The sequence below is a fragment of the Archocentrus centrarchus genome, chromosome 7 (assembly GCF_007364275.1).
Source record: "Archocentrus centrarchus isolate MPI-CPG fArcCen1 chromosome 7, fArcCen1, whole genome shotgun sequence".
Lineage (NCBI taxonomy): Eukaryota > Metazoa > Chordata > Actinopteri > Cichliformes > Cichlidae > Archocentrus > Archocentrus centrarchus.
This window is the reverse complement of record NC_044352.1, coordinates 36,570,667-36,585,909: the sequence shown is the minus strand read 5'-3', so window position 1 is coordinate 36,585,909 and position 15,243 is coordinate 36,570,667. Positions and strand designations below refer to the sequence as shown.

At 45.1% G+C, this 15,243-nt stretch overlaps 1 protein-coding gene across 1 annotated transcript in view; it reads right to left on the bottom strand.

The window, feature by feature from the left end:
- Positions 1-8,166: 8,166 nt before the first annotated feature.
- Positions 8,167-15,243, bottom strand: part of clcn6 (chloride channel 6) — a 53,011-nt gene continuing 45,934 nt past the window's right edge. The window contains exons 18-23 of the mRNA XM_030732882.1: positions 13,239-13,425; positions 12,535-12,695; positions 11,035-11,191; positions 10,838-10,945; positions 10,593-10,718; positions 8,167-10,478 (exon numbers count right to left, since the gene is read on the bottom strand). Coding sequence (XP_030588742.1) covers positions 10,398-10,478; positions 10,593-10,718; positions 10,838-10,945; positions 11,035-11,191; positions 12,535-12,695; positions 13,239-13,425 — 820 coding nt within the window. The 3' untranslated portion in view covers positions 8,167-10,397. The remainder of the gene's footprint in view (positions 10,479-10,592; positions 10,719-10,837; positions 10,946-11,034; positions 11,192-12,534; positions 12,696-13,238; positions 13,426-15,243) is intronic.

Sequence of the window (15,243 nt, the reverse complement as noted above, 5' to 3'; positions counted from 1 at the left end):
CCTGAGGTGGAATATAGACGGCGCTGAAGATGACCGAAGTGAACTCGCGGGGCAGGTAGTGGGGACGGCATTTCAGGGTTAGGAGCTCCAGGTTAGGTGAACATGATTGTTTCAGAAGGACAACATTCCTACTGTCACACCAGTTGTTATTAATCATTAGGCACACACCTCCTCCTCTTGATTTTCCAGACTCACTCGTTCTGTCCGTGCGATGAACACTGAAGAACTCCGCCGGCTGTACGGCGTGGTCCGGTATGAGGGGAGTCAGCCATTTCTCCGTGAGACAGATGATGTTGCAGTCCCTTATGTCCCTCTGAAACTGTATCCTGGCCCTGAGTTCGTCCAGCTTGTTATCCAGTGACTGGACATTAGCCAACAGGATGCTCGGCAGTGGCGTTATATAGGTGTACACAACACTATTTTTCCAGGAAACATTTGAAAAAGAAGAAAGTAAACTATCAAATAGCATTTTTCTTATGCTTTGCTCAGAGTATTTATGGATCTGTCGGGTTTCTGATATGTGTTGTGTTTGAAAATTGAAATGTCATGTAATGCAGCTGTGAGATGGCTGTTGTGATTTGGTGCTTTATAAATAAAATTGAAATGAACTGAATTGAAGTCAGGAAGCCACTTCTAGTATTAACCCTGTTTTTGAGTCTTTGATGGAAGCAGGATTAATTGTTCCATGTGACCATTCACCAGCGCACACACCAACTTTCCTGTTAAGAGAATTTGTGATAAAGAGCAACCTACTGAGTGGAAATTCATACAGGATTTACAGTCAGTAAATGCAGCTGACAGCCACTAATGTTCCAGACCCCTGCATTATCTTGTGTGGTGCCTCCTGATATTTGCTGGTTCTGTGGTGGATTTGGTAAATGCTTTTCACCTTTAAAGGGCGAGGTTATACACATACTCGCTTGTGTCCTGGATACTGTGAGGCTCCCACCACGATGCATTCACTGTAACTCACCAATGGTATGACTCTCTTGCAGCCCAAATAAAAAGCAATGTGAAGTTGACACTGTAAGTTTACTGGAGCATCTGGCAGCAGAGGGACACAAAGCCAGTCTTTCTAAACTGCAGTTTGCAAAGGAACAGGCCACTTTTTTGGGTCAAGTGATCACAGTTGAGCTCAAATCCCTCTCACCCAAGCATGTTGAAGCAATTCAAAACATACTAACACCAAAAAATCGAAGAAGCAAGTGTTGTCTTTTCGAGGAATGTGCTCCATCTGTTGCACATTCATCCCCAACTGTGCTGTCTTGGAAGCACCACTTGGTGCTATTGTGCATTGGAAGGGGTTACAGTCGTGTGATGCAGTGACCTGGAGATGGGCTGAGCAAAGCTCGCTCTCCAGTCTGCACCCAGTTTGGGGTTGTCTGACCCCAGCAGGCCTGTCACACAGACAGTTGATAAGAAAAATGGTTGCATGACTTCTATTTTGTTACAGGACCGTGGAGGGAGACGATGACCTGTGGCCTGTTTTTCAGCAAAGCTAGGTCCTGCCTCGCTGTGTCCGAGCTGATGCTGCAGCTGACACGGCCGCGATGGCCTCACATGATATCGTTGGTTACTCTGATCTAACCTTGCTTCTTCCCCATGCAGGTTGTCTCACTCGTTTCAAGCAGAAGATGTCACATCTGTCAGCAGCACACTGGCTCAGCTACACCACAATTCTGCTTGACATGCCAAACATCAGTGTGGCAATGTTTCAGATCCTGCCACACTGCTGCCTGTTGCTGGGGAAGAAGATAAGATAAGATAAGGTTTATTTGTCACACGCACAGTTATACACAGTACAGTGGTCAGTGAAATATATTTGTACCTGCAGCTGATAGTAAGTAGTAAGAATATATAAAAACAAGTAATTGACACATTGTAGAAATAAAAAGGAATAAAATCTGTAATTTACACATTACAGCACACAAGATAAAAACAAATATCTAAGTTAAAAATATAAAATTCAAAATTATAATTGTGTTCCTGTGCTAAACGAAGTATGTTCTCCTCACCCTGATCTTGTTCTCTTTGTAGATGCTTCAGCATCTCCCATCCAGCTACTGGTCAGAACCAAGTGGGCGATGCAGCTGTCACAGTATGAAGCTTGACGGCAGTTTCTCCACCTACTCATTGCACAGCTGAGATGCTGAGCTGGCTGCACTCACTGAAGAATGTAAATTGGCTGAAGGTAAAATAGTTACAACTTACACTGATTCTATTGATGATTTTGGTGCATTATGGAAACACAGAAAGTTTTTTAAATCTGATTTTTAACCTATTCTACAGCATGACAAAGTGTCTGCACTTTTAGCCGACGTCCTTCTGCCAGAAGCTGCTGTAAGTGTCAAACTCACACTAACAACCCTGACCCAGTTTCTGCAGGGAATGCACACACACACACACACACACACACACACACAGTGACAGTGGCTCAGATGGTGTTGTACTGATGGCACTGCGATGTCACCTTCTTGAACTGAGCCCATGAGATTGCTGGTGGCACCTAAACACCTCACAGAAGCTTTCCAGACCAGCAGGCAGTGATGTCATCATTAAAATTACTTTGCATAATATGCAACATAACTTTATCACTGGTAGCATGAACGAGGGTTCCAAGTAAGCGGTCTCGTCATTGTTACTAAGAACATCCCATGAACCCGGGAATGGCCCCGATACAGCGCACTAAGAATCAGCACCTGCCACTTCCAGCTCCTTTTGCCAGATCGGGTCACAAATGTGCCAGTTTTAGAAACACTGAAGTTCATGTGCAGAAATCCAGACATTTGTGTCTTCCGTAAGCAAGTGTGTAGATCACAGCTGTTCTACTGGAACCATTGTTAAATGATTTAAAAATAATGGAATGCCGGCTGAGTCTTACCACACCAGCTCCACAGCAAAGAAGGCTCGCCAGCATCTCCACCACCTCAGACATCTAAGGGACTTCAGACCGCCCTCCAAGGTACTGTGGAACCATTGAAAGCATCCTCATGGGGAACGTCATAGTCTGGTTTGGGAACAGCACCAAGCAGGACAGACAAGCTCTTCAAAGAGAAGTCTTCTGTGTGGATAAAGTAATTATTTAAGGCGTAAAATTAACACTACCAAAAAAATGTAAGTCAGTGTTATTTGTGTAACTGCGTGTAACTCTGTAACTCACACACCAGTGCTAAACATTGAACTTCATTTAACTCTGAACAGTGTGGAGCTAAATAAACCCTGAAAAGTTTTGTCTTGTAAAAGATAACAGGTCTCACTGTCATTGCCCACAGGTCTCACTGTCATCCATAGTCTTACTGAAGTCTCCAAGTAAGACTATGGAATCACCAGATGAAGCACTCTCCAGCACCCAGCCCAGCGACTCTGAAAAGTGTGGGTACTCTGAACTGTCATTCGGCGCATAAGCGCAAACAACAGTCAGGACCCATTCCCCAGCCCGAGGAAACAGGGAAACAACCCTCTCGTCCACCAGTGAAAACTCCGACGTGCAGGCAGCAAGTCGGGGGGATACAAGAATACCCACCCCAGCTCGCCGCCTCTCACGGAGGGCAACTCCAGACTGGAACAGAGTTCAGCCCCTCTCCAGGAGACTGGCTCCAGAGCCCAGGCCATGCGTTGAGGTGAGCCCAACTATATCTAGCTGGTATCTCTCAACCTCACGCACTAGCTCAGGCTCCTTCCCCACGAGAAAGATGTCATTCCATGTCCCAATAGCCAGTCTCAATAGCTGGGGATCGGTTCTCCGGGGCCTCCGCCCTCGGCCACTGCCAAACACACTGCACCCGATCCCATCGACGCCTCCTGCGGGTGGTGGGCCTACAGGAGGGCGAGCCCATGTAACCTCTTCGGGCTGCGCCTGGCCGAGCACCACGGGCTAATGCCTGGCCACCAGATGCACTCCCTCAAGCTCCCTCCCCAGGCCTGGCTCCAGGGTGGGGCCCCAGTAACCCTATCCCGGGCAGGGTAAACTGTTCCCTCATTGTTACAGACATAGGGGTCTTCTGAACCGCTCTTTGTCTGGACCCTCACCCAGGGCCAGTTTGCCATGGGAGACCCTACCAGGGGGACAAGCCCCCGGGCAACATAGCTCCTGGGATCACTGGGACACACAAACCCCTCCACCACGATAAGGTGGCGATTCACGGAGGTGAAGGGAGCCATCAATCTGAAGAAAGAGTCCTATCGGGCTTGGTTAGCCTGTGGGACTCCGGAGGCAGCTGACAGGTATCGGCAGGCCAAGTGGAATGCAGCTCAGGCATTGGCTGAAGCAAAAACTCAGGTGTGGGAGGACTTCGGTGAGGCTACTGACATGCCTTCTGTAATGGAAGCAGAGTCTGGGGATGAGGGAGATGACTTTCCCATCACTGGGGGTGAGGTCACTGAGGCACTTAAACAACTCCTTGGTGGCAGGGCCCCTGGGGTGGACAAGATTCGCCCTGAGTTCCTGAAGGCTCTGGATGTTGTAGGCCTGTCTTGGTTGACGCGCCTCTGCAGCATCGCGTGGAGATCTGGGACAGTGCCATTGGATTGGCAGACCGGGGTGGTGGGCCCCATCTTTAAGAAGGGAGACCGGAGGGTGTGCTCCAACTTTCAATTTAAACTCAATTCAATTTTATTTATATAGCGCCAAATCACAACAAACAGTCGCTTGCATTGTGGGTAAAGACCCTACACTAATACAGAGAAAACCCAACAGTCAGAACGACCCCCTATGAGCAGCACTTGGTGACAGTGGGAAGGAAAAACTCCCTTTTAACAGGAAGAAACCTCCAGCAGAACCAGGCTCAGGGAGGAAGGGGGTCATCTGCTGTGACCGGTTGGGCTGAGGCGAGAGAAAAGACATGCTGTGGAAGAGAGCCAGAGATTAATATCAATTAATGATTAAATGCAGAGTGGAGTATAAACAAAGTAAATAAGGTGAATGAAAAGAAATAGTGCATTATGGGAACCCCCCAGCAGACTAGGCCTATAGCAGCATAACTAAGGGATGGTTCAGGGTCACCTGATCCAGCCCTAACTATAAGCTTGATCAAAAAGTAAAGTTTTAAGCCTAATCTTAAAAATAGAGAGGGTGTCTGTCTCCTGAATCCAAGCTGGGAGCTGGTTCCACAGAAGAGGGGCCTGAAAGCTGAAGGCTCTGCCTCCCATTCTACTCTTAAGTATCCTAGGAACCACAAGTAAGCCAGCAGTCTGAGAGAGAAGTGCTCTGTTGGGGTGATATGGTACTACGAGGTCTTTGAGATAAGATGGTGCCTGATTATTCAAGACCTTGTAGGTGAGGAGAAGGATTTTAAATTCTATTCTAGATTTAACAGGGAGCCAATGAAGAGAAGCCAATATGGGAGAAATCTGCTCTCTCTTTCTAGTCCCTGTCAGTACTCTAGCTGCAGCATTTTGGATCAGCTGAAGGCTTTTCAGGGAGCTTTTAGGACAGCCTGATAATAATGAATTACAATAGTCCAGCCTAGAAGTAATGCATGGATTAGCTTTTCAGCATCACTCTCATGTTTCTAATTTTAGAAATATTGCGCAAATGCAACAAAACAGCTTTACGGAGGGCTTTTTTATAGAGCAACAAACTCTTTTTCCAGGCTAAATGAGCATCTTCTAATTTAGTGAGACGCCATTCCCTCTCCAGCTTTCGGGTTATCTGCTTTAAGCTGTGCGTTTGTGAATTATACCACGGAGTCAGGCACTTCTGATTTGAGGCTTTCCTTTTCAGAGGAGCCACAGTATCCAAAGTCGTACGCAGTGAGGATGTAAAACTATTGACAAGATAATCGACCTCACTGGGAGCAGAGTTTAGGTAGCTGCTCTGCACTGTGTTGGCACTGAAGAGCATAATAATGAAGGAATTAGATCCTTAAACTTAGTTACAGCACTTTCACAAAGACTTCTACTGTAATAAAATGTGTTCCTCACTGCTGTGAGATCTATTAATATGAATGTAAATGTCAAATGTGCAGCAAAATAGAGTTTACAGCCATATGGCTGTTTTATATGAACAGGTACTTATGTAGTGCTTTTGTATTCAACTTGAGCATTTAAAGTGCTTTCTTACTCCAAACCTCACTGACACACACACACACACACTTTTAACCTTATGTTCACACACTCACACATGGATGCATTGGGAGTGACTTGGGATTCAATATCTTGCCCATTATTAATTAATATTATTAATCATTTCCTTTCATCAGCTGTAATATAGTAAAGCTGAAGTAAAGCAACTCTGCACTGTGACACTGTCATGGATACTGCATCCTTTTTTATCCCTTTGAGGTGAAGTTAGGTCTGTAAGTATTATATATGTTATATATAAACCTCCTGGTTTGGAGGGGCCTTTCTCTGCGGAGTTTGTCTGTCCGGGGGGGGGGGGGGCGACAAGAATAGGGTCAAAGAACACATGTATAAATTAGTTTATTATGCACACTGACCAGTTTCACTGTCTTTCATTTTGTCCCTTTTTTCAGTGCACACACTACAACAATTATTGTATTTTTAATTACACTCCAACCTGCATACAGGGTTATTTCCAGCCTTACCAACAAACCCATTTCCAATAAAGTTGGGATGCTGTATAAAATGTAAATAAAAGCAATGAGTCTCAAATCTCACAAATCCATATTTTATTCAAAGTAGAAAATAGAAAACACATTAAATGTTTAAACTGAGAAAATGTATAATTTTAAGAAAAATATTCGCTCATTTTGAATTTAATCTCAAAAACGTTGGGATGGAGCAACAAAGGGTTGGAAAAGTGGTACTAAAAGAAACAGCTGGAGGAACATTTTGCAGCTAAACAGGTTAACAGGTCAGAAACACGAAAGAGAGAGGTGGAGTTTCTCAGACGTAAAGATGAGCAGAGCTCATCAGTCTGCAAAAACAGCATCTACACATTGTGGACATTTTAGAATAATGTTCCTCAATGTCAAATGGCCAAAACTGAACATCTCATCAGCTACAGGACATAATGTCATCTAGAGATTTAGAAAATCTGGAGAGACCTGTGTGCAAGGGGACAAAGCAGAACATCAGGCCTGGCTGTGATCTTCAGGCTCTGAGGCAGCACTGCATTAAACACAGGGCTGATTCTGTGATGGAAATCAGGGCATTGGATCAGGAACACATCCAGAAATCATTGTACCATCCACAGAGGCAGGTTAAAGCTCCATCATTCAAAGAAGCCATATGTGATGATGATCCAGAAAGGCTTCCTCTGTGGGCCAAAGCTTATTTAAAATTGACAGGGAAAGCTGAAACTGTTCTGAGGTCAGATGAATCTGATCAGCCTCTGAACCAAAGAAGAGAGCGATCCTGTGGCTCGTTATCACTAAAAGCCTCCATCTCCGATGGTACGGGGGTGCATTAGTGCCTGTGATACTGGCAGCTGGCACATCTGGAAAGGCTCCATCAAAGAGGTATAGACAGGTTTCCAACAACATATGCTGCCATCCAGATGACATCTTAAACTGCATATTATAATACAGTGCAAGAATGTGGGTGCTGAACAGGCCTGCCTGCAGTCCAGACGGCTCACTGATCGAAGACATTTGGTCCACTGTGAAACGAAAAGCAGCAGCTAGAATCACAAACCAGACAAAACTGGGGCATCGCCTCAGTTCCCATTTATTTATGAACTCTAAAGAGGAGATCTACGCAGTGGTCGCAACTCTGAGACATGCTGCAGCCACCAAATACCAAAGGAGCTGATGTTTCCCTTTAAACTGGTGCATTTCCTCACGTTAAGCACTGACAGGTTTCCTGTGTTCTGTGGTAAATGGACTGGTTCTTATATAGTGCTTTTCTACTCTAGCTGAGCACTCAAAGCATTTATACATCACACACACACACACAAGCCCTGCTTTTTATTTCAAAGTGCCTTCTGTCTAACAGCCACACACATTCATTCAGAGAGCAACTCAGGGTTCAGTATCTGGCCTGAGGATATGCAGACTGGAGGAGCCAGGAATCAAACCACCAACCTTCTGATTAGCAGATGACCTGCTCTACCTCCTGACCCACAGCCATCCCGAGGCTTACAGTGAATAAAATATGGGTTTGAGATTTGCAAGTCATTGCGATCTGCTTCTATTTACATGTTAGACGGCATCCCAGCTCTGTCAGAACTGGGACTGTACAGCTTATTCAAATCAATACAAACACTTTTTGTAATTAAGAAAACAGAGACCTTTATTTAAACAGCAGTGAAAGCAGAGGTCTCGCTGCTTGTTTTCTTCCATGCCTGCAGTTTTATTTTTGCCCTGCTCTGTATTTGTAGAGCACGTTCCCGAACAAGCGTCTAAATCTTCACTGACCATCAGTCTCTTGGGTCATAGAGGAAGGCGTGCCATCCACTGTTCATCGTAATCTCATTTTCTGCTTCTCAGCTGCTTCGTAGAATGGGCAACATAACAATGATTTTACACCAACATGTGAGCAATCTCTGAGTATAACCAAGATCCAGGACAGCCTCGGTCCACGGCTGACTCATTCCAGATGAAGGCAGTAAATCATAAAAATAAAACAGTATAAAAAATACTTAAATAAAACATAAAGCACAGGCTACAATCAAATAAAGAATGTTTGATGTACATATATGTGCCACTGTGGTACAAAGCATACACATAGAGGAATTTCCCTTCCTTTGACGAGCCTTTACTCACACTTGGAGTCCCTTTTAGGAATGACAATGAAATGCTGCAGCAGAAAGCGGGTCAGAAACATAATGCTGGAAAACCTACGAGCATGAGTGGGGACATGACACACTCTACGTGTGATTTTCTAAAACATGGCTTTGCATTCGGAAAAAGGTCCAATTACAGAACAAAACCTTGGAAACCTGAGTTTCGCTCAGTCTTAACACTGAACTGAATGAATGAGAATGTTACTGAATGACACAGTGCAAACCAGACTGCTGAAGTGGTTACAAATGTTACAGTACAGCAGGTGGAACTTGACAAGGTCACAACTTTACCGCAAACTATGGAGGTCGAGTTTAGTGGCAGGCCGCGGGGCGTCTGTCTGCTTTTAGTGCATAAAATCCAGTTAATCACAAAGATTCAAATAAACGGACAAAATAAAAGTGCTACAGTGACAACAATAAAGCAAAATCAAAACATCAACAGCAACATTCAGCTATGAAGGCATTATGGCTCCTCAGCAGGTGACATTTCATTTTGGTAGTTTGTCATGTCCTGCGGTTCAAACTGTGAGCAACACGATGAGCTCAACAGTGGAGCTGTCGCTGCACTGAGTCTATTAGAGGAAGACAGACGCGTTAGTTTGGTCTAAGATGCAGCAGAAGCCTCACGCTATGCTGTCCTTTCTCTTCTCGCTCCCTTTAGCCTCAGACCAGTCAGTGCAGGGGGCTCCCTGAGCCTGCAGATCCCTCTCTGTTTAAGGGGACTTCTTCCTTCTTACCATTGCTGCTGATTGTTGGGGTTCTGCTGAGTCTTTGCCTTACAAAACAAAATGTTTGAAGACAACAGTTTGTGTGAACTAGCACTATGTCAGTAAATGCAGGCATTGGATGAAACAGTGTAGGGTTCATATAGGGGACCTCTACACCGGACTAAAATGGAATCACTGACACTGACATTCATAGACTTATTGTCTAAACTAAAAATAGGCCATGAACGACCAACACTGCATTTAAACAAAGTACGAAGAGCCGAAGGTGCTGATCTGGGGCAGGTTCAGCTCCTGTTTGTAGTACATGTAACTCTCTAAGCAGCTGCTACATGCTGGATGCTCAGTAAGACACAAAGATGCAAAGTATTCACCAAAGGTACTGCTGAGATGGTTAATGGTGCACTCAGAGGGGAAGTGTTCTCAAAGTGTTTTATGTTCATATATGACAGAAAAATCCTTGCTATCATATCCAAAGTTTAATGTTTTTAATTATGGAGGCGGATGGGCGTGTTTTCAGCTCTCTCTGTGCTGCACCAACCAGCTGAGCCGGCCCTCCTCCCAGAACACACAGACTCACTGAGAATGAACTGAAGACCAGTCACATTAAAGTAACTCAGGCTGCTGCATCACACTGCAGGATGCTGCTCACAGTCTGAATGCACAGCAAATGTTCATGATGGTTTTGTGTGTGTGTGTGTGTGTGTGTGTGTGTGTGTGTGTGTGTGTGTGTGTGTGTGTGTGTGTGTGTGTGTGTGTTTGTGTGTGTATCAGAGGCTAGACTGCAGGAAGACCAGAAGGAAAGCAGTGAAATACAACTGAAAGGTTTCATTGATGGACAGCTATACTGGTTAATGTGCAGAGACTGTGTGTATGCTTGTGGGTCTCTGTGTGTACTTTGGAATGCTATCAGGACCGGACTGAGACTCGGGATCAGGCTCAGGATCAGCTGAACAGAGCTGGGTGTGTGCGGGATGGCAGCTGGGTCAGATGGTGATGTAGTGCTGTCGCAGTTTGGCCACAAGGAACTCGTGGGTTAAATTATGTCTTGTGATTATCCCCACAATCTAAAAGAGAAGGCGGAGAATAAGCATGAGTTTGATGACAGCAACAACTTTGTACTTGTGGTTTCCCCATACGTCACAATCAAAACACTTATACTAGAGGGCCAGATCACTCACTTCTCCAACAGCATTGACCACTGGTAAGTGTCGCAGGCCCATAGTCCTGAAGAGGTTGAACACCTGGGAGATGCGGGCATTGGGTGAAACAGTGTAGGGACACGGGTTCATGTAGGGGGTGACATCCTGTGCACACAGGAATGACTGTCATTTGAATCAAGTCCAAATTTGGCTGAATTTGAAATTTCTGCTTATTTTTTTCCACAAACATCCTCATCGACCTTCAGCGGTTAAACGGGACGTACCACTATCATGCGAGGGTTGAGCAGGGCGAGGTCCAGGTCATGGATGTCAGGGTAGCGTGGGTAATCTTCAGTCATCTCTGCATAAGACAACCTGGGCTGACTGGCACTCTGTGTCAGAGGGTACACAGAAACTGCTCATATAAGAAAAAGTCCTATAATTTATTATGTACATATATGCATGTGTGTCACAGACTGACCGACTGGTTCTCAGCGTAGCACACCCCTCTGATAAGCAGGTTGACCAGCTGTGAACGCAGAATGAGGCCGTGAAAGGTTAGTGGCCTGAAGCGCTCCTCCATGGTCCACTCTTCACTGGGAGACTGGTCTGGGTACAGGTTAGGGTAGGGAGCATGTCTGCAACACAATTACAGGAGTCAGGCATCACACAAGCCCACTAATAATAACGTGGCCACATTCTCCCTGATATAGTGCTAATATTTTAAATACACAATAATTTACTATATTATAATACAAAACTTTATTTTAAGTGGCCATGAGTCATCCCTGGCCAACATGATAGACGGTGCTCAGCCAATCAGAATTCGACATCACAGGCTAATCAATCAGGCCGGAGCCTGAAACTGATGATCCTATAAACCAGGGATCCTCAAATCCAGGCCTCGAGGGCCGGTGTCCTGCAGGTTTTAGATGTGTCCCTGAACCAGCACACCTGAATCAAATGGCTGAATTACCTCCTCAGTATGCAGGCAAGTTCTCCAGAGTCCTGCTAATGACTTCTATATTTGACTCAGGTGTGTTGGATCAGGGACACATCTAAAAGCTGCAGGACACCGGCCCTCGAGGCCTGGATTTGAGGATCCCTGCTATAAACAGACTGGAAGCTTCTCACTATCAGCTCCTGCCAGCTGCTCAGGGACAGAGGTCAGCTGATAGATATGGGGAACCCCCACTTTCTCCATTTCACTCAATAATGGTCAAGTAGGTATAGCCAATCACACAGCACAATATGATCACATGATTAGGCTAAGCCAATCCGGCAGCCATACGTACCCACACCAAAACATTACCTCTGCCATGTTTGACAGATGATGTGGTATGCTTCAGATCATGAGCTTTCTGTCTCCACGTTTTTCCCTCCCCATCCTTCTGCTACAAATCACAAGACTTGGTTTCATTTGTCCAAAGGTTTTTTTTTGTCCCAGGACTGTGCAGGCCCTTCCTGATGTTTCCTGACAATGTTTAAACTGCCTTCCTGTTTTTAAGTGTAACTCGTGGCTAGCACCATGTTGGAATCTCTCTCATGAATGTGTCTCTTGTAAAGCTTGATTATGATATGCCTACCTCCTCCTGTCCTTTTGTGGTCTTTGAGGACTTGCAGTGTAGCTGAGCAGACCAGTGTTGGGTTTTTTAATGCACCATATAATTAATTTTGCCACTCCTGAAGTGTTCCTAAGATTCTGGTACATTTATTCTGGTTTTTCAGCCTAATCATGGCCTCGTTCAGTTGCATCGACATCTCTTTATAATAACAAAGAGACAGGCCTCTCCTGTCCAATTACATCTGTGCCTCTGAAACTATAAATGTCTAATTCCTAAACAGTTAATGCAATATTTTAAATAAACCTCAGTATTTGCACTTCAATCACACTTTGATTGTTTTGATTTAAAATTCACTGTACAGAAGCAAAATGACAAAAATGGAGCCACTGTCCAAATGCTGAATCTGTCTGTCCTACCTCCTCTCTAACATCTGCTGCAGCAGGTCCTCTCCCTCCTCTGAAGGCTCTACTGCAGCACTCTGCTCATCACAAACGTTCCTCAGCTCGCTCGATGGGTACGACTTCATCGACTGGCAGCGCCGTCGCTGTTCCCCCGCGCGGGACACAACGCTGGATTTCTACATGCAGTAGTCAAAGGTTAGAATTGATGAGGAAACCCGGCCTTCACAATAGGGATTTGAAATTATCATCAACACATTACACACAGCAGTCCTCACTACGGATCCAAATGGGTGGCGTCTGACCCAATCCAGCAGCTCTCACCTTCACCTTCACTGGTTCTCATTGGAGACGTAAATAAAGGCTCTCACTACCATCAGCTGCCCCCCCCCCCCCCCCCCCCCCTTATTTTATTCACAGTTCTATAAATTACTGACCAGGGCAAAACTCTGAATGCTCTGGTAATTCCATAACAGCAGTAAATCTGTGCTACGGGAAGATGGCAAAGGAACAGGAGAACACTAAGAAGAAGAGTGGAAGAAAACTGAACAGTGAAATAAACCTTGATAATAGCTGGCACATATGCAGGTGTACATGGCTGGAAGGGCTACAGCATCACTGGAGAAATGGTTCAGATTTGCAGCATTGCTGCCAGCTGCACTGCCCCTGGACAGGGGGCCTGGGCTTCAGCACCTGTAAATATTCAGTGGCAGAGGACATACCTTGAAGCGGATGTTGTTGCTGATGAGGATGTTGCCCTTCATGAAGTCCCTTTCATTCTGACGGTTCTCAGTGACTACAGGGAAGGCGTGGTAGACCGTGGTGCGCAGGATGCTGACTAGAGACTGGACTCGGGTGTGGGGGTACACGTATGTCAGGTTGGGCTCCATGATGTCACTGGCTGTCAGCCTTAAAGAGATAAGGGAAATGATGAAGACAACCCGAGCCCCCAGGATGAAGACCAGTGCTAGAACTCACACAGTCTGGTTTTTAACCTCACTCTCAGACTGCAGACTCACTCGTGGCTCCTAGAGTTTCCAAAAGGAGAAAGAGTCTTCAGCTTCAGGAGACGACACCTTCTACTTTTAAGATTTTTGATAAAGCTTATAGTTATGGCTGGATCAGGTGACCCCGAACCCTCCCTCAGTTATGCTGCTAAAGAATCAGGCTGCTCAGAGCCTCTGTATGAGACGCTGAGCATTTCTTCTCCACTCAGCTCTTGTCTGTCCCCATGTGTTTATGCACCACTACTGCATTACAATAACAGTTTCTTTGTAGGAAATAAACATGCTGCAGATATAACACATTTATTTTTGTAATAACTGAACATTCTGGCTTCATGAAACAAAATCATTTGAATAATTTTTGTTAATAGCATTTTTTTCCAGATCAAGTAGAGGAAAGAATTCAGGAGCCATCAACACAACAGAGGAACTTTTTGCAGTTCCTCTGTTGTAAAGGTGGGAATTGTTTGAGGTGTGGATTTCACTGATCAGAACCAATATTCTCCATCACGCTCCAACCTTCTCAAATATCCATTACAGATCAGCTTCACAATATGGAGCCTTGTGACGGTTCATTTTCTTCTTCAATTTCCAATCTGACTGAGATCTGGACTGTTTGATTTGCAGTGGCTTTCATGAAGAAACCTTTAAAACTGCTCTGCAGCAAGATGTATTATCTTATCATATAAACTGATTATATTTTGATGGAATAAGAAAAGGGTCCAAAGCTGGAGTGTACACTCACCCTGGTCCTTTACCTGACGTGTAACCCTGATATTCGCAGGGAAATCTGATTTATTGGTTTCACTGGAACGGCACCAAACTAGTTCCATCATCATCATCGTCATCCTGCCATTTTCATGATTCATAATACAGTTTCAAGATTCATTACTGAGCATCACATCTGCCCACAGCTGCTTCTCTTTAGCCCACTGTAACCCTGTTTTCTTGGAAATTTAGGAGAAAAAAAACTTGTGGTGTGACATTAGCACATTAGTGCAGGAGAAAAAAAATGTTTCTCTAATGTCTGAAATTCTGGATTTTTTTTTCTACATTACTGCCAGCTCTGTATTTTTTCTACAATGATCTAAGGAGGATGCTGGATAGGTGCACAAACTTGTAGTGAGGGTGTCCTGGGAGCGTCTGGCAGAAGGCCTGGTACGTGAGGCTGGGGACGTTGAGTCTGAGTGGACTATGGTCTGCACTACCTGTTCAGCACTGCTTAGAAGCTGGGGACAGTGCTTCTTTTTAAGAATGTGGACTGAAGGGTGTGCTCCAACTTCAGGAACATCACATTCCTTAGCTTCATGGTCTATGCTGGAGTACTGGAGAAGCCCGTTAGCTGAAGCTCAGACTCACCAGACCGGTTCTTTCTCCTCTCGAGGATATTCACAGGCACATCACCAACCAGTTTACATCTGTGGACTTGGAGACGTCTTTCGACTGCATCCACTCATGCTTCAGGAGCATGAGGTATCTGACTTACTGTTGTGGGCCATTCAGTCCCTGTACAACCATAATGAGACTTTGGTTTGTATTGCCAGCAGTAAGACAGGCCCAATCCCAGTTTCACCAGGTGCAGTGACCTTCAGTGTGCTGGGGTGGTTTGCAGCCAGGTGTGAAGCGTTAAGAAGTCTGATGGCTCTCAGATGGAAAAGGGGTGACGTGCCCATTCCTGCTAGGGAACAAGTTGCTGCCCCAAGTGGAGTAGTTTAAGTATTTT